This window comes from Microcebus murinus, chromosome 12 (genome assembly GCF_040939455.1).
Source record: "Microcebus murinus isolate Inina chromosome 12, M.murinus_Inina_mat1.0, whole genome shotgun sequence".
NCBI classification, from domain to species: Eukaryota; Metazoa; Chordata; class Mammalia; order Primates; family Cheirogaleidae; genus Microcebus; species Microcebus murinus.
This window is the reverse complement of record NC_134115.1, coordinates 91,656,378-91,679,393: the sequence shown is the minus strand read 5'-3', so window position 1 is coordinate 91,679,393 and position 23,016 is coordinate 91,656,378. Positions and strand designations below refer to the sequence as shown.

General features: G+C 54.0%; 1 protein-coding gene across 5 annotated transcripts in view; it reads left to right on the top strand.

The window, feature by feature from the left end:
• The window catches only part of CACNA1B (calcium voltage-gated channel subunit alpha1 B), a 189,272-nt gene extending 166,468 nt beyond the window's left edge, over positions 1 to 22,804 (top strand). For 4 of the 5 annotated variants that reach the window (XM_076009162.1, XM_076009160.1, XM_076009161.1 and 1 more), the window contains exons 37-46: positions 950 to 1,046; positions 3,888 to 3,996; positions 10,040 to 10,147; positions 10,915 to 11,027; positions 12,095 to 12,222; positions 13,211 to 13,346; positions 13,430 to 13,546; positions 17,872 to 18,076; positions 18,363 to 18,613; positions 19,038 to 22,804. In XM_076009162.1, coding sequence (XP_075865277.1) covers positions 950 to 1,046; positions 3,888 to 3,996; positions 10,040 to 10,147; positions 10,915 to 11,027; positions 12,095 to 12,222; positions 13,211 to 13,346; positions 13,430 to 13,546; positions 17,872 to 18,076; positions 18,363 to 18,613; positions 19,038 to 19,568 — 1,795 coding nt within the window. In that variant the 3' untranslated portion in view covers positions 19,569 to 22,804. Of the gene's footprint in view, positions 1 to 949; positions 1,047 to 3,887; positions 3,997 to 5,277; positions 9,928 to 10,039; positions 10,148 to 10,914; positions 11,028 to 12,094; positions 12,223 to 13,210; positions 13,347 to 13,429; positions 13,547 to 17,871; positions 18,077 to 18,362; positions 18,614 to 19,037 lie in introns of those variants that run through there. The other variant, XM_076009163.1, reaches the window with a different exon arrangement.
• Positions 22,805 to 23,016: the final 212 nt, after the last annotated feature.

The following is a 23,016-nucleotide window of genomic DNA, read 5'->3' as shown; positions in this document are numbered from 1 at the left end:
AGCTCAGCCAAGGAGCCCCTTGGTCTGGAATTGTGGGAGGAGCAAGGGCCCTGGGGCAGATCCACTGTCAGGAAATGCTGTCCCCTCTCTCTCCTGGGCCACCTGGCTGCATGTCAGGGACCCAAGGAGATAAGCAGGTGTCCCGGGATGGCCTCTCTACTTCCGGAAGACTCGGCTGTTGGAGTCTTTGGGTTCCCAGGCCCCGTGCTGGTGGCTCCTCCTCCATGTGGGCCCCAACCTGTCCCCTTGCCGTCAGGGCCGGTGCAAGAATGGCACCAGGCCACATCCTGCCAGCTCCCCTCCCCGCGGCCTCCCATTTCCCGCCCAGCCCTGACCCCAGCAGCAGCCCTGCCCTGGGCTGGCCTCGGGCGTCTCTGGGCTTGGAGCAGGACTTGCCCCCGGCTGGGTTCGGCGCTAGAGCCTTGGGGCTCCCTGCTAGTTTTCTGGTTGGCTTTAGGTTTTTCTCCACTCGTTCAGCCTCTAGCCTCACTTGGAAGCAAATCTGACGGTTAAGGAAAGCCGGTGCTCTGCCGTGGCCTCGGCCGTGGCCCGTCCGCCTCACACTCTGCCTGCCGGCGCTGCCGGCGCGGTGAAGCAGCTCTTTTCTGATTTGGCATGATCTGTGGTTTCTAAAAGAGTGAAATCAGAACATAACAACCCAAAGCCGCCCCGATGCAGCCCTTCCTCTCCCCTCCATGTTCATTAGCCCAGACGTCACCCTGCCCGCGGCCCCGTGGGGCCAGCCGGAGGTGAGGCGGGGGCGGGGGGCCAGGAGGGTCATGCCAGGCAGAGCAGCCTCATCTCACCGCGACTGTGGGCGTCTTGCCGACACTGATTAACTGGATCTGTTTTCTTGTCTGCTTCCTCCCGCCCCGCTCCCCGCTCCGCCCCCGCTGCGCGCCTCCTCCTGTGGACCCTGTGCCTTGGCCTCTCTGGGACGGGTTTCCAGTGGGCGCATCAGTTACAATGACATGTTTGAGATGCTGAAACACATGTCCCCACCTCTGGGGCTGGGGAAGAAATGCCCTGCTCGAGTTGCGTACAAGGTAGACCCCGACCCTGCACCCCACCCCAGGAGGCTGTGTGTTCTGGCCCGCCCGGAGGGCCCCTCTGGCTCTCGGCCTCCTCGCAGGGCTTGCCGGCTGTCTGTCTGCCGCTCTGCGCGTGCCTGCCGCCTCGCTGTGTCTCCTCTCCAGCCCCGCCCTGCCTGTGCTTCCTCCCAGGCAGCAGGGCATGGCCACCGGGATGCTGTCTGTGCACTGGCCCCTCAGAGCCTCCTAGAGGCTCAGGGAGACAAGGCAGCCACCCCCCACCCCCAGACCTTTCACTCTCTCTCTCCTTCTTAGGAATGAGAGGACAGGCCTTCTTTTGACAGAGATTGTTACCATTCTGGGCTCAGGGCCATGCCCCACATGCTCTGTCCCCTGAGCCCTGGGCCTAGGTAGAGTCATCCAGCCCTCTGGGTCTGGTCCTAGTGGGTGCTGGAGCGTGCAGGGCCTCTGGCACTTATGCATAACCCCTGTCCCCAGCTCAGCAAGTGCAGAGGTTCCCTGGGCCCAGGCCGCGGTCTGCAGGGGCTTCCCAGGCTCCACAGTGGGAAGGAGGCACCGTGGCATTCAGGAGCAAGGGTGCGAGGGAGAGGCATCTTGCAGTCATTCCTGGGGCTGTGGGGGTTTCAGAGGGCCCTTGCAGGATGGGGATAGCCTCGGAGGCCCATGAGCCACAGGAAGCTAAGTTGAAAGGAAGGGAGCAAACTGAAGGATGTCCCAGGCCTCCCTCCTGGGTGGGCAGGCGCACCATAGGGCCCACCCAGTGCATAAGCACACCCCACCTTCCAGCCCCTGACTCGCCCAGGAGCCCCCCCCCCAGATCCCATGCTCTCTGGCAATCCATGACCCGCGGCTCAGCCAGCACACGCCTGGAGCCCTTCTGCGGCTCCCTCTGCCTGAGAGAGCTGCCCACATAGCATCCAGCTCTCTGGTTCTGTGGACATCTCCTGTCCATGCTTGCTGCCTGTCTCTGGACCCCAGATCTAGGTCTTTGTTGCCCGACTCAGTGCAGCCCGTGGGGCTGAGCAGCTCCTCTGTGCCAGACCGGACCCCTCTGGTGTCCTCAGTTCCTGTCCTGCCCTGCGCGTTGTGCCTGCTGGAGGCCCTGCATGTGAGGCTGCAGCTTTGTCCCAGGAAGGAGAGCTCTGTCCACCTGACACCCGGGCCAGGCGGCAAGCAGGGCCATGGTAGAGTAGCCCTCGGCACCCGCCCAGCTGTGCTGGCTGACTCTGCTGACTTCAAGGTTCTGGGCGAAGAGACCAAGCCTCAGAGTGGGGTGTGGGTGGGCTGGGCAGGGTCCAGGACTCGGCAGAGATGCCTATATGCTCTGGCCTCACCCTCTGCTTCTCCCTGAGACTTGTGGCCCTTCAGGGATTGGGGTGGCAGACGGGAGCCCATGGCGAGCAGCCCTCCAGTGCCTGGATGGAGCTCTCCTTTCTTGGAAGTCACCTGCCTGCTCTCCCTTCACTCCTACCCCCAACTTTCCTTCCTGGAGAGGAATTTCTCGGCCTCTCACACTGCTGTTGGTGCTGGTCTGCAGGGATGCCATGCTCTGGGAATTTGGTTTTTCCTGGTGTGCGACACACATGTGATGTTAGCGGTCCTGGGACCATGATTGGATGTGTCCAGTGGGGCTTTGCCAGCATTCGGGAGACAGAGTCTGGCTCGTGTCTGCAGCCCCCCTCCCCCACATCCACAGCCACCTCCCAGCTGTCAGGCTGAGGACTCTGGACTTGGGGCCAGGGTGCTTGGGGCAGGGCTGTGTGGCCCTCACCAGAGAAGGGGCTGATGGCAAGGTGCAGGCTTGGGAGAGGAATACAGTCCCCAGGGAGGAGTTCTGTGTCTAGCTCTCATCCCGTGGCAGAAGATAGGGTGGACGGTGCTCCTGGGGCTCCACTTGGCCTCCCCATGCTCAGGACATCACACATGCACCTGGGACCCATCTCCCCTTGAGGCCTTGTGAGTTCTCAGAGCCTGAGACTCTGGGTAGCTGCTGGCTGTGTCTGGAAGAGCATGGCACACACACATGCCCGTCTCCAGCTACTCTGTCCTGAAGAGAGAAGGGGACTGTCCCCCTGAGGGTGATGGGAGCAACACTACAGGACACTGCCACATGTGGTCTGAAGTACAGCAGCCCGGCCTACTCTGAACCAGCCCCTGCACTGCTGCTGGCTGAGCCTGAGGCCATGGCAGTCCCGTCTGTTCTGGGTCCTTCCAGCTAGAAGGAGCTGATCTCTAAGGCTTCTCTTGATGCCATGAGTTGAGATGGGCTCTGCCTCCAAGTGACGTTGAGTGTCTCTTCCTGGCCCCCATCTGGGTGGTGAGAGGCAGAAATCTTGCTGGGCCTGCCTAAAGCCAGGGCGTCCCCCATGAGGGTGTCCTGCTGGGAACTCGGCCTCAGAGAGGCCCTGGGCAGAGCTGTGATGACATAGTCCCTCCCCTCTGTCTGTGGCCACCCCCAGGAGCCCCATCCTGGGCCCCCTCCCTCCTCAGCTAGACCACACACCCTTTTCTCAGCCACAGGCAGGGGTCCTTCTGACTGAGGATGTGCCTGTTCATTCAGAGGGATCAGGCTCCTGGGCTAGTCCCATGCCATAATCTTTACCTGGATTTCTACTTTTTTGCAGCCAGGAAAATTCTCAGCTCAGATGGGGATGGGGTTCCGGGGGTGAGCGTGAATGCTGGCAAAACTCCCAACCACCCAACCTCGCTCAGGCCCAGGCACCTGCAGGGACCACCATCGGGAGGCCCAGCCTCCGGGGACCCCAAGCACTGTGTCGTCCTTGGGTGGGGTTTCCCCCGTAGGCCTGGCCCTGACCTGCCTCCACCTGTTCCCAGCGTCTCGTTCGCATGAACATGCCCATCTCCAACGAGGACATGACAGTCCACTTCACGTCTACGCTGATGGCCCTCATCCGGACTGCGCTGGAGATCAAGCTGGCCCCAGGTGAGCGAGGCAGCTTCAGGAGACGGGAGGCATCAAGCCCCTGCCATCCTCAAGAACCAGCCCCAGACAGTCATGCAGGGGGCAGCTTGAAGGGCGGCCCTGCCCAGAATGGGCTGAGGCAGCTGTACGGCCACTGTCCAGCACTGGCTTTCTCCTCTGGTAACGGTCTGCATGTGAGCCGTTTTCAGATATGGAAACTGAGGCACAGTGAAACTTGATCAGTTGTCTAGGTTATTCAGAGCCAGTGGTGGAGCCAGGACACAGCCTGTCCCAGCTTCTTTCCCAGGTGACGAGTCCGTGTGTCCTCTTCTCCCTGCCCTAGAGAGCTCAGTCCCCCATCAGGTCCTCTCCTGATCTGACTGATGGGACCCAAGGGGGGCCTGACCTGCTGTCACCCTCCCCTTGAGTCTGTGCCCTGGAGCTGAGCTGTCTCTCTGCCATGCGTGAGTCAGGGCCAGTCCCCTTCGCACACCGAGTCTCATCCTCACCCTCCCAAGGACACCGCACCGGCAGTTCCATACTTGTTTCTTGCCCTGTCCGTTTTTCTCTTTCTACTGGATTATTTATATCCAGTAGAAAGTATGACATCCAGTAGAAAGTATGGCATATAAGCACGCCATTATTTCTCCCATCTTTAAAAAGTGTTCCTCTTCCCTTTCTATCAATTTCCCCGTTTTTCTTCTTTCCTTCCTAGCAGCCAGCTCTTTGAGAGACTGGTCCCTGGTCTTTCCTTCCCGTGTCCAGTTGGGCTCCTGAAGGCTGTCCGCAGCCTCTTTTCTGTTCTCATTCCCTCCTTTCTGAGGCGATTTTATGTCTGTTTTTCTGGTTTCTGTTATCTCCCAAAAAACTCTTGAGTGTGCCTACATGACACAGAATGTTCTCTTTGCCATCTACACTTCTTTGTAATCCTATTCCTATAGGTTTGAAAGGCCTGAACTCCAATTTTGTGCTTTCAGTCCACACTTCTCCCCTGAAATCCAGACCTGTACATCCCACAAGTTGTTCACCATCTACACTTGGAGACCCAGTGAGCTTTCCAGAGTTGACCTGCCCAAACTTGAGCTCCGGCTGTTGCCCACAGCCCTCCTGTCTCGCTCAGTGGAAGCTCTGTTCTTCCAGTTGCTCAAGCCAGAATCTTTGGAGTCCTCCTTTTCTCTTCTTTTTTTTTTTCTTATCCCATTCTGATCCATGCCTGATGTGTTATCATATTTTCTTGAATCTACCTTTAAATGTATCCAGAATATGACCATTTCTTTCCCTTTCCCCACTGCCACCTCCCAGGCCAAGCCTCTGTTGGCTCTTGATGGGGTCACTACAGCAGCAGTCCAACCCACCTGCTTCTGCCCTTGCCTCTTCCATCTGCCTTCAACACCGCAGCCAGAATGATCAAGTCAAAAAGCAGACCGATAAAATGTATAACCCCCTAGCTAGACTGACCAAGAAAAAAGAAGATGCAAATAAGCAATGTAAGGAACAAAACAGGGAACATCACTGCAAATCTTGTTGTCATTGAAAAGATAACAAGGGAATATTACAAGCAACTTTATGTCAATTTTAACAACTTAAGGGAAATGGAAAAATTCCTTGAAAAACACAAAATACCAAGCTCATTCAAGAAAGATAACCTCGGTAATACCATATCTGCTAAATAAATTAAATTCAGAGCTGAAAAAACCTTCCAACAAAGAAAATTCCAGGTCCAGATATTTTCATTGGTGAAATCTACCAACCATTTAAGGAAGAAATAATGCAATTCTATACAGACTCTTCCAGAAAATAGAGAGGGAATATTTCCCAACTTATTTTATGAGGCCAGATTTACTCTGATACAAAAACCAAACAAAGACATGGCAAGGGAAAAAAACAAAACAAACAAAAAAACCCTACAGACCAATATCCCTCATGAGGATAGATACAAGTATCTTCAACACAGTTTTTTTAGCAAACTAAATCCAGCAGTATAATAAAAAAAGATAATACATGGTAACACAAGTGAGGTTTATCCTAGGAATGCAAAGTTGGCTCAATGCTTGAAAATCAATGCATATAATCTACCACACCAAAAAGGAAAACCATATAATTATCTCAAGAGACACAGAAAAAGCATTTGACAAAATTCAGCATCTATTCTTGATAAAAAATATTCTGCATAAGCTAGGAACTAAGGGAAACTTCCTCAGTTGTATCATATCCTAGACATGATAAAGGGCACTGATGGAAAACTGATGTACTTAAGAAAGAAAGAATGACTCCTTTCGAAACTCCTAAGGTCACGACAAGGCAAGGGTGTCTGCTTGTTCAGCAGCAGACTTGAGGCCCTAGCTGCCCAGGCATCCTCAAAACTACGGCCCGCGGGCCACATGAGGGTGTTTTTGCCCATGTGTTTTTTTTACTTCAAAATAAGCTATGTGCAGGGTGCATAGGAATTTGTTCATAGTTTTTTTTAAACTATAGTCCGTCCCTCCAACAGTCTGAGGACAGTGAACTGGCCCCCTGTTTAAAAAGTTTGAGGACCCCTGCCCTAGCCAGTGTGATAAGGCAAGAAAAAGAAATAAGAGGTATGCCAACTATAAAGGAAGAAATGAAACTGCCTCTGTTCACAATTGGCTTGACTTTGAGAAAATCTCAAGGAGTCTATTTTAAAAGTTACTAAACTAATAAGTGAGTATAGCAAGATAACAAGATACAGGGTCAATATATTTTTAAACATTATATTTCTATATACTAGCAATTAATTGAAATTGAAAAATTCTATTATTAATAAAATAGCACCAAAATATGAAATATTTCTGCATTGCTGGATAACTTTAAAAATATATATACACAAGATTTGAATATTGTAAATTTCAAAATATCGTAAGAGGAATCAAAGAAGATTTAGAGAAATTAAGCACTGTATTGTGTTTGTGGATTGCATGACTGTTATTAAAATACCAGTTATCCCTGTATTGATCATTAGAATCAATGTTTTCCCAGTCAAAATCAAAACAGGCTTTTTTTTTTTTTTGGTAAAAACTTACAAACCAATTCTAAAATTGTGTAGAGAAGCAAAAGAACTTTAATATTTTTGTTTGTTTGTTTTTGAGACAGAGTCTTGCTCTGTTGCCCTGGGTAGAGTGCCGTGGTGTCTGACTGCAACCTTAAGCTTCTGGGCTCAAGCGATCCTCCTACCTCAGCCTCCCAAGTAGCTAGGACTACAGGAGTGTACTGCGATGCCTGGCTAATTTTTCTATTTTTAGTACAGATGGGGTCTCACTCTTGTTCAGGTTGGTCTCGAACTCCTGAGCTCAAGCAATCCTCCCACCTTGGCCTCCCAGAGTGCTAGGATTACAGTCATGAGCCACTGGACCTGGCCAACAGTTTTGAAAAAGAAGAACAGAGTTGGAAAACTCACCTTCCCTGATTAAAAGTCTTTCTAGAAGGCAACATGGATTAAGGTATTAGTGAGAGGCTAGAGACATAGACCAACAGAATAGGATAGAGACTCCAGACAAAGACCCACAGTGATCTGGGCAATTGATTTTCAACAAAGTTGCAAGGCAGTTAATGGAGAAAAGAATCTTTTTAACAAATAGTGCTTGAAAAATTTAGACAATCATCTGCAAAAAGAAAAAAATTATTGACTCATACCATCTTAATCTGCTCAGGCAGCCACAACAAAATACCATAGCCAGGGTGGTTTAAACAACTGAAATTTATTTCTCACAGTTCTGGAGGATGCAAGTCCAAGATCAAGCTGCTAGTGAGATAGGTTTAATTCTGAGGCCACTTCTCAGCTTGTAAGTGGTCATCTTCTTGCAGTGTCCTGGCATGGCCTTTGCTCTGAGTGTGCAGGGAGAGAAGAGAAAGTGAGTTTCCTGCTGTCTCCTGTGAGGACTAGTGTGGATCAGGCCCCAGTTATGATCTCATTTGACCTTACTCATCTCCTGGTAGGCCCTGTCTGCAGATACAGTCATGTGGGGGTTAGGACTTCTACATACGAAGTGAGGGCCCAGTTCAAGCCATAGCACAGACCTTTCACCCTCTACAAAAAATAACCTGAAATGGATCATAGACATAAGTGTAAAATCTAAAATTATAAAACCTCTATAGGAAAACACAGAATAATGTTGGCAACTTTGGGTTAGGCAAAGATTTCTTAAGATTAAAAAAAGCATGAACCATAAAAGAAAATAACTGAGAAATTGAATTATATCAAAATTAAAACTTTTGATCTTCAAAAGACATTTAAGAAAATGAAAATATAAGCATAAGACTTGGAGAAAATATTTGCTAAACACATATTTGATATAGAATTGGTATCCATAATGCATAAAGAATTGTCACAGCTCTGCAATAAGAAAGTAAGCAACCCAATCATCACCAAAGAAGATATATGGAAAGCAAATGAACACATGTAAAGATGCTCAATGTATTAATCATTAGAGAAATCCAAAAATAAAACCATGATGAAATACCACTACATACCATTTTAATTGCTAAAACACTTTTAAAATGTCAATATTAAGTGATGGTGGGAAGGCAGAGCACCTGGAATTCTTATGTGTTCCTGGTGGAACACAAAATGGCATAGTACCTTTGCAAAACAGTTGACAGTCACTTATATGACCCTGCTGTCTCACTTAGGAAGTGAAAACGCACATCCACATAACAGCCTGCATGCAAATGTTTGTGGCTTTGTTCATAATTGGCCCAAATTGTCATCTAGCCACCAACTAGTGATGGGTAAACAAACCTTGATATGTCTATACAATGAAATAGTGCTAAGCAAAAAAGAGGCACACTACTGATACATGCAACAACATAGGTGACTCTCAAATGCATCATGCTGCGTGAAAGGGTCAGATTCAAAAGCCAGCACACTGTGTGCTACCAGTTGTATGACATTCTGAAGGGCACAAAACTGTAGAGACACAAAACACATCAGTGCTGGTGTGGGCTGCGAGTAGGGCCAGGGGCCGGACTCAAGGGGGCATGGAAGAATTTGGGGTGGTGAAATTGCTCCATATTTTGATTATGGTGGTGGATACACAATTATAGGCATTTACCAAGATTCATAGTATAACTAAGAAGAGTGCATTTTACTGCATGTGAATTGTACCTTAACAAATCTGATGTTTAAAAACATTAAATACGATCATTTTATTCCTCTGCTCAAAACCCTCCACTGGCTTCTGGTCTGAGTCTCCTGCCTCCCACCACCCCCACCCCCACCCCACCACACTGCCTTCATTCCCCTTTTGTGACACTCCAGGGCCTGTGCACTCAGGGGCCCCTGCTGCCTTCAAGGCTCACGTGCCCTGTCCTCGGGAGACCTCATAAGACCTTTCGGTGTTTCCTGTCCCTTCCCCAGGCTGCTTTCCTCTCCTTGGCACTTTTCACCATCTAACATACTGGACGTTTAAAAACTTGTTGCTACTTTATTGGAAGAATAAAGTAATATAAACTCCAGAAGGGTAATTTTGGGGTTTCCTTTTTTTTTTTTGTCCCATTGCTTAGAACAGTACCTGACATTTAGTGGATGCTCAATACTGTTGAATGAATGGATGAATGATTGGCATACTGCCATATCCCTTCTAAATTCCTGTGGCATACTGCCATATCCCTTCTAAATTCCTGTGGCATACTGCCATATCCCTTCTAAATTCCTGTGGCATACTGCCATATCCCTTCTAAATTCCTGTGGCATACTGCCATATCCCTTCTAAATTCCTGTGTACAAGCATACACATGCACATGCAAGCTAGATGGACACACATGCATGCACACATGTGTATGCACACATGCAGACACACGTGCACACAGCAGTTGGATGCTCAGCTTGCTTGCCTCCTTCTCCAGGCAGGCTCCACATTGTGTTTCTTCCCACTGTGCCCCCCTCCCAGCACCATCTGCACCCCATGTTCTGCCTACACCAGGCCTTCCCACCTGCCCCGCTCTGCCCTGGGGCTTCAGGATTGCTGCTAACATCTGTCTCTCCTGGGGCTTCAGGATTGCTGCTAACATCTGTCTCTCCCCCCCCCCCCCCACCGTCCTGGCCCAGCCGGGACAAAGCAGCATCAATGTGACGCAGAGCTGAGGAAGGAGATTTCCTCGGTGTGGGCCAACCTGCCCCAGAAGACACTGGACTTACTGGTACCACCCCATAAGCGTAAGTTCAAGGGCGAGAAATATCCCCACCCCAGCTTTTCCTGTCCCACCCGGAGGCAGGGAGGCTGCAGAAGGGGCCAGAGGGGTGTAGGGGTGAGGGGTGAAGGGTGAGTCGCCTTGGAGAGGGGGCTCACCCCCCAGTACCCTGCACTGAGCTTCCACCTGCAGGGAGCATAGGAGCCACAGGAGATGATGCCCTCAAGGTCACTGTTGAGCAGAGTTGCTCACACTCCTAGTGTGGGGATCTATTCCAAAAATCCAGAGAGCAGGCAGAGAGGAATCCCACTGTTAGAGATGTGAAAGAGGAGGTGCTGAGGGACTGAAAGACGAATGCCTGGCCAGGTGGTGGTGCCTGGAGTCCCAGCAATTCATGAGGCTGAGGTGGGAGTTGCTTAAGCCCAGGAGTTCGAGTCCAGCCTGGGCAACATGGCAAGACGCTGTCTGTAAAAATCTCTAGTACTAACTCCGATCTTACTGTCTTGGGAGGAGATAGGAAGGGAGGGCCCCAAACGAGGGGCATCAGCCTGGCCATGGGAGGGCTCCTGAAGAGTCTGAGCAGCCAGGAGGGGCCCAGGGGAGGCCAAGCTCCTGTGGCTGAGTCCTGTGCTCTGCCTGAGAGGCCCTCCACCCCGAATGTTTCCAGAAGTCCTCCTGGGGGGGGTGCTATTTCCTCTTCTCCCTCCACCCCATGTTCCTGTGGCTTCGCTGACCTCTTTCTTCTCCAAACCCCAACCTCTGCATGTTCTCTCTATCTGCTCTGTCCTCCAGCCGACGAGATGACAGTGGGGAAAGTCTATGCAGCTCTGATGATATTCGACTTCTACAAGCAGAACAAAACCACCAGAGACCAGATTCACCAAGCTCCCGGGGGCCTGTCCCAGGTACTGGGTTTCTAGGATTTCCAAAAAGTAACTCTGATGCCTCTGAGACTCTGGCATCCTTGGGTGGTTTGACAACGGTGGGGGACCCACACCCTTTTTGGAGAAAGTGTGGCAGGAGAAGGAAGATGAGAGATTCTCGAAGCTGCCTCTCTGTCTCTCAAAGTCAGAAGCTCACACAGCCTTCATGCTTAGCTGGTTGCCTCGTGATGCTGGGGAGCTCCTGACTTAGTAAGTGTGTGGGGCAGAAAATAAGGGGCTGACCTGGGCAGTATCACTGTCTTTAAGTGGTAGAAGGGAGGAAGATGTGAAGAATATTTTGGGAGAATTGTTTGGGGAGATGGAAGGAGGACCTGTTTTCTGATAGATCCAGGGTCATTATTTTTTCTATTCATAACTCTGGCTGGAATGGTTTGGGGACCCACCTTCCTGATATCATCCTTCAACGATAAGGACCTTCACACATAGCTGTACTTCAGTGACCACATGTGGGGTTTCTGTCGAGAAAGTTGTCTAGGCAGATGCTCAGAGCTCCCAGGGACATTCATCCAGCCCTGGGATGGAAAATGTCTGGTGTTTATGCCACCCCCTCCCTTCCCGTGACGGGGGCACTCGGCACTAGTCCATCTCAGAGTCTGCCCCAACCCGAAATATCAGAGTTCTGCTCTGCCTGGTGTTTCCGGAAGCCCTTACCAAGCAATTCAGGTTGATGATGAGCTGAAATCTTTCTGCCATCTGGAATCTGGTCCAGTTCCCTAATGTGGGGAAACTGAGCCTCTGAGAAGTGACATGGCTTTCCTCAGGTCACTTACAGGCAAGGGTGTGAGGAGAGGCCATGAGGGTCTGCCTCACTGCCCTGGTTGAATGCTTGTACTTAGGGACAGGGTAGGAACAGAGAGCACGTAGCCCTGCACTAAGGTAAGGAGCTCTGATGCTGGGCTTGGACTGGAACTGACTTCTGTCCCGTGCTGTGTGATCAGAGTGCGTCCCTGAAGCCACCTTGTGGTCCTGTCAGGGCCTGACTCCCTTGGCCCTCAGAGCTCTTCCTCCTCCCCTTGCCCCTCTTGCAGATGGGCCCCGTGTCCCTGTTCCACCCTCTGAAGGCCACCCTGGAGCAGACGCAGCCAGCTGTGCTCCGAGGAGCCCGTGTTTTCCTTCGGCAGAAAAGTTCCACCTCCCTCAGCAATGGTGGAGCTGTGTGAGTACCTGGAGTACCTGACGCAGGGCAGGGCTGGATGGGAAGGGGCCCAAAGCCAGTGAAGGGAAGGAGCAGAAATCCCATTTCCTCGACCTCCCTGTCCCTCATCCTGCTTACGTCTGACTTCATCAGCTTGGGACACCTGAAGGGCTCATCTGCCACCTGAGCACGCTTCTGGAACCCCAGCCAGGTCTCCAAGGACAGAGCCTCAGGGCACACCTCAGTTCTCAGGGACTGGTGCAGGGTCGACCCATGCCCACCTCCACCCAGGGGTGCACCCAGATGTCTCGCTGTCTGTTCTGCCAGAAAGTTAGTTGAAGGTTTGCTGCTGCCAGTGGTTTTTTTGTTTGCAGGGTTTCTGGGGTGGATGTTAAAGTTAATTCCTGTTACATTAGAAAGGTGCCTTGTCTACCTCACTTTTCTAACAGCACTGAGATCAACTGATTTGGGTTTCCTTATGGCAGCGATTACTTTCCACCCCGGGAGTCCCGCAGCCTCTCACCTCCCTGATAGCTTCCTTCACCACACATCAGCGTAGGAGGGTTTCTTTAGCTTTGCACACACAGCCCTCCTTTGCTCAGGTGAGCTCCTGTCTAGGGCCGAGGAACTTACTAAATGTCCCTAGACCAGGGAGCGACGGGCCCAGGCCTCCCACAGACTGCAGCACTGCAGGTGCCCGGCCTGCGGCCCTGCCAGGGCAGCCGGGCATCTTCACCACCACTCTGAATCCTGTCCCGCTCTCCGTGTCTTGGGCTCACGTCCTCTGATGTGCCCTTGCTTGGGTCCAGCATGCACAGACCATGCTGGTGCTCCTGTGTGCAAGGGAGGGCTCAATCTAGTCCAGAACGTGGGGACTTGGCCCCCAGCCTCTGCGGAGAGTGAGGCCAGTGGAGGTTCCTAGCAGGCTGGAGTGCCAGGTTGCTGGTTGGGCATTCTGCAGGCCATGGGGCTCTGACCCTACAGGACATCCCTCCCGTCTCTTCCACAGACAAACCCAAGAGAGTGGCATCAAGGAGTCCGTGTCCTGGGGCACTCAGCGGACCCAGGATGCACCTTGTGAGGTGAGGGCACCCCTGGAGCGTGGCCACTCAACAGAGATCCCCATGGCGCAGCCAGGAGCACTGGTGAGCACTCCCAGGGGTGGTGGGTGTGAGGTGGGGTGAGAGTGCCCGGCGAGGTGTGACTGGGATGATGCTGTTTACTCCAGGCTGTGGATGTCCAGATGCAGAGCATGGCCCTGAGGGGCCCTGATGGGGACCCCCAGCCTGGGCTGGAGAGCCAGGGCCGTGCCGCCTCTATGCCCCGCTTGGCGGCAGAGACTCAGGTGAGTGGTCTGGGAGGAGTCCAGGCTGTGGGGTGGAGGTGGGGGGCATGGCCATGGGCATCCTGAGGGTGAGGAGACCTGGGCGTGGCGAGGGCTATGTCTCAACTGTTGAGCTCTTTGCAAGGGAGGGGCGTGCACCCCTGGGCAGCCTGGATGCCTTCAGCCCCACTGGGCACCCTGGATGTGGTACTAGTCTTGCCAGGTACAGCCAGGTGGGCAAAGACACCTCCAGTGCACACCATTCTCAGACTCCTGTGAGGACACTCAGCCTAGGTGCTCCATTACTGGACCTTCTGACTTTGGTCCCCATAGCTCTGGTCCCCTCCCAGCTCTGGTCCCCTCCCAGCTCTGGTCACCTACTAGTTCTAGTCCCCCCCAGCTCTGGTTCCCTCCAGCTCTGGTCTCCTCCTAGTTCTAGTCCCCCCAGCTCTGGTTCCCCCTAGCTCTGGTCCTACCCCAGCTCTGGTTCCCTCAGCTCTGGTCCCCTCCCAGCTCTGGTCCCCTCCTAGTTCTAGTCCTCCCCAGCTCTGATCCCTCCCAGCTCTAGTCCCCCCAGCTCTGGTCCCCCCCAGCTCTAGTTCCCCCCAGCTCTGGTTCCCTCAGCTCTGGTCCTCTCCCAGCTCGGGTCCCCTCCTAGTTCTAGTCCTCCCCAGCTCTGGTCCCTCCCAGCTCTGGTCCCTCCCAGCTCTGGTCCCCCCAGCTCTGGTCCCCTCCAGCTCTAGTTCCCCCCAGCTCTGGTTCCCTCAGCTCTGATCCCCTCCTAGCTCTGATCCCCTTCCAGCTCTGGTCCCCTCCTAGTTCTAGTCCTCCCCAGCTCTGATCCCTCCCAGCTCTAGTCCCCCCAGCTCTGGTCCCCCCCAGCTCTAGTTCCCCCCAGCTCTGGTTCCCTCAGCTCTGGTCCTCTCCCAGCTCGGGTCCCCTCCTAGTTCTAGTCCTCCCCAGCTCTGGTCCCTCCCAGCTCTGGTCCCTCCCAGCTCTGGTCCCCCCAGCTCTGGTCCCCTCCAGCTCTAGTTCCCCCCAGCTCTGGTTCCCTCAGCTCTGATCCCCTCCTAGCTCTGATCCCCTTCCAGCTCTGGTCACCTCCTAGTTCTAGTCCTCCCCAGCTCTAGTTCCCCCCAGCTCTGGTTCCCTCAGCTCTGGTCCCCTCCCAGCTCGGGTCCCCTCCTAGTTCTAGTCCTCCCCAGCTCTGGTCCCTCCCAGCTCTGGTCCCTCCCAGCTCTGGTCCCCCCAGCTCTGGTCCCCTCCAGCTCTAGTTCCCCCCAGCTCTGGTTCCCTCAGCTCTGATCCCCTCCTAGCTCTGGTCCCCTTCCAGCTCTGGTTTCCCCTAGCTCTGGCTCCCTTAGCTCTGGTCCCCTCCCAGCTCTGGTCCCCCCAAGCTCTGGTCCCCCCCAGCTCTGGTTCCCTTAGCTCTGGTCCCCCCAGCTCTGGTCCCCTCCAGCTCTAGTTCCCCCCAGCTCTGGTTCCCTCAGCTCTGATCCCCTCCTAGCTCTGGTCCTCTCCTAGTTCTAGTCCCCCCCAGCTCTGGTTTCCCCTAGCTCTGGTCCCCCCCAGCTCTGGTTTCCCCTAGCTCTGGCTCCCTTAGCTCTGGTCCCCTCCCAGCTCTGGTCCCCCCAAGCTCTGGTCCCCCCCAGCTCTGGTTCCCTTAGCTCTGGTCCCCTCCCAGCTCTGGTCCCCCCAAGCTCTGGTCCCCCCCAGCTCTGGTTCCCTTAGCTCTGGTCCCCCCCAGCTCTGGTCCCCTGCAGCTCTGGTCCCCCCCCAGCTTGGTCCCCCCCAGCTCTGGTTTCCCCTAGCTCTGGTTCCCTTAGCTCTGGTCCCCTCCAGCTCTGGTTTCCCCTAGCTCTGGTCCCCTGCAGCTCTGGTCCCCCCCAGCTTGGTCCCCCCCAGCTCTGGTCCCCACAGCTCTGGTTTCCCCTAGCTCTGGTCCCCTCCTAGCTCTGGTTTCCCCCAGCTCTGGTTTCCCCTAGCTCTGGTCCCCCCTAGCTCTAGTCCCCCCAGCTCTGGTCCCCCCCAGCTCTGGTCCTCCCCAGCTCTGGTTTCCCCTAGCTCTGGTTCCCTTAGCTCTGCTCCCCCCCAGCTCTGGTCCCCTCCAGCTCTGGTTTCCCCTAGCTCTGGTCCCCTCCCAGCTCTGGTTCCCTTAGCTCTGGTCCCCCCCAGCTCTGGTCCCCCCCAGCTCTGGTTTCCCCTAGCTCTGGTTCCCTTAGCTCTGGTCCCCCCAGCTCTGGTCCCCCCAGCTCTGGTCCCCCCCAGCTCTGGTCCCCCCCAGCTCTGGTTTCCCCTAGCTCTGGTTCCCTTAGCTCTGGTCCCCCCAGCTCTGGTCCCCCCAGCTCTGGTCCCCCCCAGCTCTGGTTTCCCCCAGCTCTGGTTCCCTTAGCTCTGGTCCCCCCCAGCTCTGGTCCCCCCCAGCTCTGGTTTCCCCCAGCTCTGGTTCCCTTAGCTCTGGTCCCCCCCAGCTCTGGTCCCCCCCAGCTCTGGTTTCCCCTAGCTCTGGTTCCCTTAGCTCTGGTCCCCCCAGCTCTGGTCCCCCCCAGCTCTGGTCCCCCCCAGCTCTGGTTTCCCCTAGCTCTGGTTCCCTTAGCTCTGGTCCCCTCCCAGCTCTGGTCCCCCCCCAGCTCTGGTCCCCCCCAGCTCTGGTTTCCCCTAGCTCTGGTTCCCTTAGCTCTGGTCCCCCCCAGCTCTGGTCCCCTCCCAGCTCTGGTCCCCTCCCAGCTCTGGTTCCCCCCAGCTCTGGTGCCCCCCAGCTCTGGTTTCCCCTAGCTCTGGTTCCCTTAGCTCTGGTCCCCCCCCAGCTCTGGTCCCCCCCAGCTCTGGTTTCCCCTAGCTCTGGTTCCCTTAGCTCTGGTCCCCCCCCAGCTCTGGTCCCCCCAGCTCTGGTTTCCCCTAGCTCTGGTCCCCTCCCAGCTCTGGTCCCCCCCAGCTCTGGTGCTCCCCCAGCTCTGGTGCTCCCCCAGCTCTGGTCCCCCCCAGCTCTGGTGCCCCTAGCTCTGGTCCCCCCAGCTCTGTTTCCCTCAGCTCTGGTTCCCCCCCAGTTCTGGTGCCTCTAGCTCTTGTTTCTCCCAGCTCTGGTCCCCCCAGTTCTGGTCCCCAGTTCTTTTTTTTTTATTTATTTATTTATTTTTTTTATTTTTTTTTTATTTTTCTTTTCTGGTAGGATGCCTTGTGATAGTGGTCCCCAGTTCTGGTCCTCCCTAGCTCTGCCCCCCCCCAGCTCTGGTCCCCCTGGTTCTGGCCCCCACAGCTCTGGTTTCTCCCAGATCTGTACACCCTGTTTCTATCTTCCTTTTTCACTACCATCCTGATCCTGAAAATCATGCCCCAGGTCTCAGTCCTCACCTGTCCCGCCTGGGTCGCTGGGGAGGCCCCTCCCTGGCAGTCCTTAGACCATGTTTGCCACCTGGCTGTGTGCTGGCATGGCTTCTTCATGTGGCACCTTAGACTGAGGAGCAAGAGGCTTTGGCACAGGGCGGCCTGCAGCTCTGTTCCTGGGACAAGCTTCTTCCCCCAGGACGTGGGGAAGTCTGCCCATCCAGGGCTGTTCTGGGAACACTGTGCTCACACCTGTGAAGTAGCTGAGGGCTGCCGGGTCTGCAGCATCTGCAGCCTGGATCTCCAGGGCAGTTCTCGTGTAGCCAGGAGTACGCTGAGCCCTCTGGGTGTTCCTGCTCCCCGCTTTTTCCCTGGCTGTGGACATTTAATTTGAACTTTACCTGCTAATGTCCTCATTTTCACTACTGTGACCAACAATGCCTTTTCCTCTCCTCATTGTCCTTCCTTCCTCTCTCAGTTTTCTCCCCTTCCCACCAGTCCTCCCTCCCATGTCTCTGCCACCGCCCTGCGGTGCCCTCCCCAGTGTCGCCTAGCTTTGTGGTGCAGGCCTGGCCGCCCCTCCCTCCAGCCTGTGCTGGAGCCTCTTCCTTCTCACACGAACACGTAGGTCTGTAGGTGAGCTCACCTGGGGGCTCAGCTCCATGGGTCTTGACTTTTGCCTTGGGGGCAGCCTCACTGGCCAGCCCACCCCAGACAGGCTGGGCAAAGTGACATCCCTTCCCCCGCCACCCCCCGTGCAGCTGGCAAGGCACCTGCAGGCCCCCACTCAGGATGCTTACAACACAGCCGACAGCTGGGTGGTGCAGCTGCCTACCTGGAGGACTCCTGGGCCCGGCCTGTCCCTGCAGTGTCGGGCAGCGGGACCCCTAGCCTGTCCTGGTTCCTTCCTGTGGAAGCTGAACTAACTGCTCCTAGCCGCCCATACCTGCCTTGCTGGCTGACCTGGTGCTCCCCCAGGCCCACGTTCAGGCCTACACCTCCCTCGTATGCTTTGCCTGCAGCCCGTGCCGGACGCCAGCCCCATGAAACGCTCCATCTCCACGCTGGCCCAGCGCCCCCACGGGGCCCATCTCTGCAGCACTGCCCTGGACCGCCCACCCCCCAGCCAGGCCCCACACCATCACCACCACCGCTGCCATCGTCGCAGGGACAAGAAGCAGAGGCCCTTGGAGAAAGGGCCCAGCCTGTCTGCTGATGCAGATGGCGGTGCGTGCCGCGGGGCCCAGGAGCCTCTCGAGGGGCTATGGCCTCAGTCTGGGATCCAAGCAGCCCGAGGGGACTCTTCCCTGTGTCCTCCCTCATGTCCCTGTCACCCTCCCAGAGCAGGAGGGGCATGAGCTGCAGGTGTGGGAGCAGACAGGACCACCTGCCCAGCCCACCCTCCCTTGACACTGCCAAGGTCTGCCCCGCTGGCCCTGTGGGGACTGGGTCTGGGGTCAGGGTCTCTCCCTTCCCTGGGCTCTTGTGCTGACTTCTCCTTTTCCCTGGCCAGCACCCAGCAGTGCTGCAGGGCCGGGGCTGCCCCCTGGAGAGGGGCCTGCAGGCTGCCGGCGGGAGCGGGAGCGTAGGCAGGAGCGGGGCCGGTCCCAGGAGCGGAGGCAGCCATCCTCTTCCTCCTCGGAGAAGCAGCGCTTCTACTCCTGTGACCGCTTTGGGGGCCGCGAGCCACCAAAACCCAAGCCCTCCCTCAACAGCCATCCCACGTCACCGACAGCTGGCCAGGAACCGGGACCCCACCCACAGGTGAGTTGGGGTTGGTGGGGAGGCTAGGCCTGGCAGCTCCTCCCCTGCCTGGGGCCTCCCAGGACCCTGAGGGCCAGGAGCACCCGCTGTGCCCTTGTCTGTGCCCAGCCCTGCCATGTCCCTGCCGGGCTCCTCCCTTTGCTGGCTCTGGAACGGGGGTTCTGTGTCTGTCGCTGTGGGGCCTGGCTGCAAACCCTTAGTGCTTTTGAGCTCTCCTCCCTGCTGGCCTGGCCCTTCCCTCCCTTTCCCTCCACCCCACTGCAGGGACTGTTGCCTCCCCTGCACACATGTGGCCACCCTAGGGCCACCCCGCTGTCCCTCATGCTTCCCTGTCAGCTCCTCTGTGTCCCCGCCCACCACTGTGCTCTGTTCTTGTGTGGTTTGGCTTCTATTTCTGAATTGGCTCTGCTCCATTTTCATGTAGGGCAGTGGTTCAGTTAATGGGAGCCCCTTGCTGTCAACATCTGGTGCTAGCACCCCAGGCCGTGGTGGGCGGAGGCAGCTCCCCCAGACCCCCCCGACCCCCCGCCCCAGCATCACCTACAAGACGGCCAACTCTTCACCCATCCACTTCGCCGGGGCTCAGACCAGCCTCCCAGCCTTCTCCCCTGGGCGGCTCAGCCGCGGCCTTTCTGAACACAACGCCCTGCTGCAGAGAGACCCCCTCAGCCAGCCCCTGGCCCCTGGCTCTCGCATCGGCTCCGACCCTTACCTGGGGCAGCGTCTGGACAGTGAGGCTTCTGCCCACACCCTGCCTGAGGACACACTGACCTTCGAGGAGGCCGTGGCCACCAACTCGGGCCGCTCTTCCAGGACTTCCTATGTGTCCTCGCTGACCTCCCAGTCACACCCCCTCCGCCGCGTGCCCAACGGCTACCACTGCACTCTGGGACTCGGCTCGGGCAGCAGGGCGCGGCACAGCTACCACCACCCTGACCAAGACCACTGGTGCTAGCTGCACCGAGACCGCCCTGTGCCTGCACACGGCAGGTGTGTCCCAGTGGGTGAGTTTTATCATCCACACTGGGCTCCCAGGGATGCTCAGGAGCGGCAAGAGGGGACAGCCCCAGGCAGGAGGGGTCTCACCCCTCGGTGGAGCTTCTCTCCAGCCCTCCTCTTTTGCACTGGATGGATCAATAAAGCCCTTTCTGGAGGGATATGGCTCTTTCTGCCCGTCGTGTGCTGCCTTCCTGGGTCTCAACCACACATCAGATCCTGAACAGGAAGTTGCTGAGTGTGGCTGAGGACTCCCCAGCAAGTCCAAATCCTGTGTCGTGGACTCTAGCATCCAGCGTGGGTGCTTGGGCCCTTTTGTAGGAGGTCTAAATCTTGTGGGGGGCCCTGTGTGTCCAGACGTGTGGTCTAGGGCAGTAGGGCATGCCTAAAATCATGGCAAGGCCTCCGGGTGGAGTCAGTGGTGAGCAGGGCGAGGCCTCAGAGCCCAGCTGAGGCCCTGCACAGCCCTGTCGGCACCAACACACACACGTCCTTGCTGTTCTTGGTACTTGAACAGCAAATGTTCACTAGAAACACAGTCAGATGCTCTCTGTCCTTCCCCCCAGACACTGTCAACCCCAACAGGGACCAAATCTGGAAAGTGTTCCTGCTGTTGGTCTTGGTTTTTACTCACAACACCATTCACTTTTTTGTCACTTCTATATACTTATTTAGAAAAAAATAGAAAACCAGAAAAATGGGAAGGAAACAGTAACATAACTCTGAAAAATCACACCTATAGAAAGGTGTCAATTTCTCATTGTGTGTTTTTGTGACCTGTGTGAGGAGATGCTCCTGCATAGACTTTGTCCAGTCCAGGTGGCCCCGCAGATGACCTGGGCCCCTGCTGCTCTTGACCAAGTGCCTGACCTCAAGGCCCTCACGCACCAGGCTCCTGGGCATCGTGGTGTGAGGGAGGCCTTGGGAACCGCCACGGGTGGGTTTTGTGAAAACAATTAAAACAGCAACTGGGTAAAAAGCTGATCTCAGTGGAGAACATGAGACAAGATGCAGCAGGACACTATGGTTGGAAACATGGTAACCATTGGCTTCTTCCTCCCCTGAAGGGAAGGGTTCCCGGGGAAGCTCAGAGCAGCAGACCGTGTGCTTGTGTGAGGCGTTTTCAATTGTTCTGTATCTGATTCTCAGGGATGGGTGCCTACCGAGTAGAGCATAATCTCTGTTGTGTGTGAAATAAGTCTCTTTCCACATAATCCTGAAGGGAGGGACAGGCTAGTAGGGAAGAGGGAGACGCTGAACCGGGGGGTGGGATGTGGGGCACCAGGGCAGTGGGGAGGGAGCCCTGGCTGAAACTCAGAGCAGGTGATTGATGGAGGGAAACTGGCTTCCCCAGCTGAGGTTGGGCCCCGCACTGGTCCTGGAGCAGGCAGCAAAATGAAATCTAACCTCATGGCCACTCTCAAAAGGGGGAAACCATACTCAGGACGTTGTTCATTGTGCACCGAACGCTGGGAGACCCCCTGTGTTATGAAGAAAGACAGCATTTAGACAAGTTGATTCCTCCACATTTTGAAATTTTATGATCTCTTTGTTGGATTCTTGGCTTCCACTCCATGAATCCTCTCAGAGAAACTGTGTGATGTGTGTGTGCGTGTGTCTGTGCTCTCGGGATATGTGGTGTGTGTGGTGGTGTGTTCAGTGAGTGGATGTCATTAACCCATAGGGCTATGCAACAAAAGACACACATTTAATAGAAATATGACACACAAGACCGCCACTTGGTCTCGGGTTTCAGCATGATTGTGACCAAACCTTTTTATAGAATTTCCTTACATGAAGGCACAACACTCTGAAACGTTAAAGATAATAGAGTATTTTATTCCAATAGAATAAAATTAAACAGGAATCTTGGACTGTGCATGTGATTGCTGTGCTTATGTTGCAAAGTAGAAGGACGTGTATTTTATACTGATGTGTTGTCTCTCGTTCCCCTCACCTCTTACCCATATTATCTTGGGTGTCCAGTGTGTCCATTCTGTGCAGAACCACAGTTGTTTCCCTGGGCCATATTTGGTCCAGAATCCTCTTTTCTAGACCCACACAGCCTAGCTAGCTTGTCTGGAATCTTCTAGGCATTAGGAGTGATGAAAACTATGTGGAAGAGAGAAAAAGGAGACATAATGTCTTGTTTTCCTGACTTTGGGTTTTGTATTTGTACTGTCTCTTATCAAGGTGTCATATTTCCCCTGAAATCTCATAGTGAGTTGCCAAATTTGAAATGCATTTGGAACCAGTCAAGCAGTGGCTATAGTTTGAACAAGTTATGTGTGCATGTAAAATATATACATATATACATATATACAAGTCTGTGCATGAAAATGTATATCTTCGTACTTTTGATACAATGTATTCATTTGTTAATTTTTAATTATATTTGATATAAATCAAAGGTTTGTTGGAAAACTTTATATTTAAGAACAGTGTTAAAAAAAGTCCCAACCATGCAACACAACTGGGACCTACTTAAAAAAAATTGTGTGATTGACTAGTTTGCTGCCTGAGCACTATTTATCAGCCAAACTTTGGATTCTGCTATTGTTTCTACAATGACATTTTGTATGAACCAAAGTCCTTGGATTAAAATAAAAACTTAGCAAAAAATTTAAAAACCAAACCCCCTCCATGCTGCTATTGTTATGTGCAAGGATGTGAGAACCACGTGTCTTATGTGCCATGTGGGCTGGGGGTGCACTGCTGGGAGGACTCAAGAGAAAATGGGAACTTCTGTAAGTTGTTTTTGGGTCCTGTTTCCAATTCCAGTGTGGATTCATGTAGAGAACAGGGTGAAGATCTGGGCAAACACTTGGAAGGATGAGGAAGGGTAAAGCTTCCTGAGGTTGGGGTTGGGAATGGATGAGGTTTCAGGAGGCTGTAAGAGTTCAGGGTATATTTAGAGATGAGAAGTTAGAGCTAGAGTCAGGGAGAATGAGGTAAAGTCTAGATAGTGGATTGAGGCTTGATTTGGGATGAGGTTTTAGGATGAAGGTAGGACAAAGTGTTAGACTATGCAAGAAAGGCAATGAAGGGTTAGGGAGAGTGTTAAAAATAATGTTTGATTCAGGGTTAAATTACAGAGAAGTTGAAAATAGGGGAAGAGGACAAGAATTGAGGATCAGGTGAAAATGTGAATTATGGTTGCAAAACACTTGAACATAGGATCAGGTTAAAATTCAAATTGGGCATTGGTTTAACTTTGTAGTACAGTTAGAATTAAGTTAGACAATGGTTGGGGTGGGGCATTAGAAGTCAATAGTCAGGGGTTAGAAGTCAGGGGGCAGGAGTCAAAGGGTTAGGGGTTGGGTTCAGGTTAGGGTCCTGTTAATTAGTATCTTATTGTCACAAAGAATCTGTTTTGTTAGTCTTATGATCTCTGTTTTTTTTTCCAT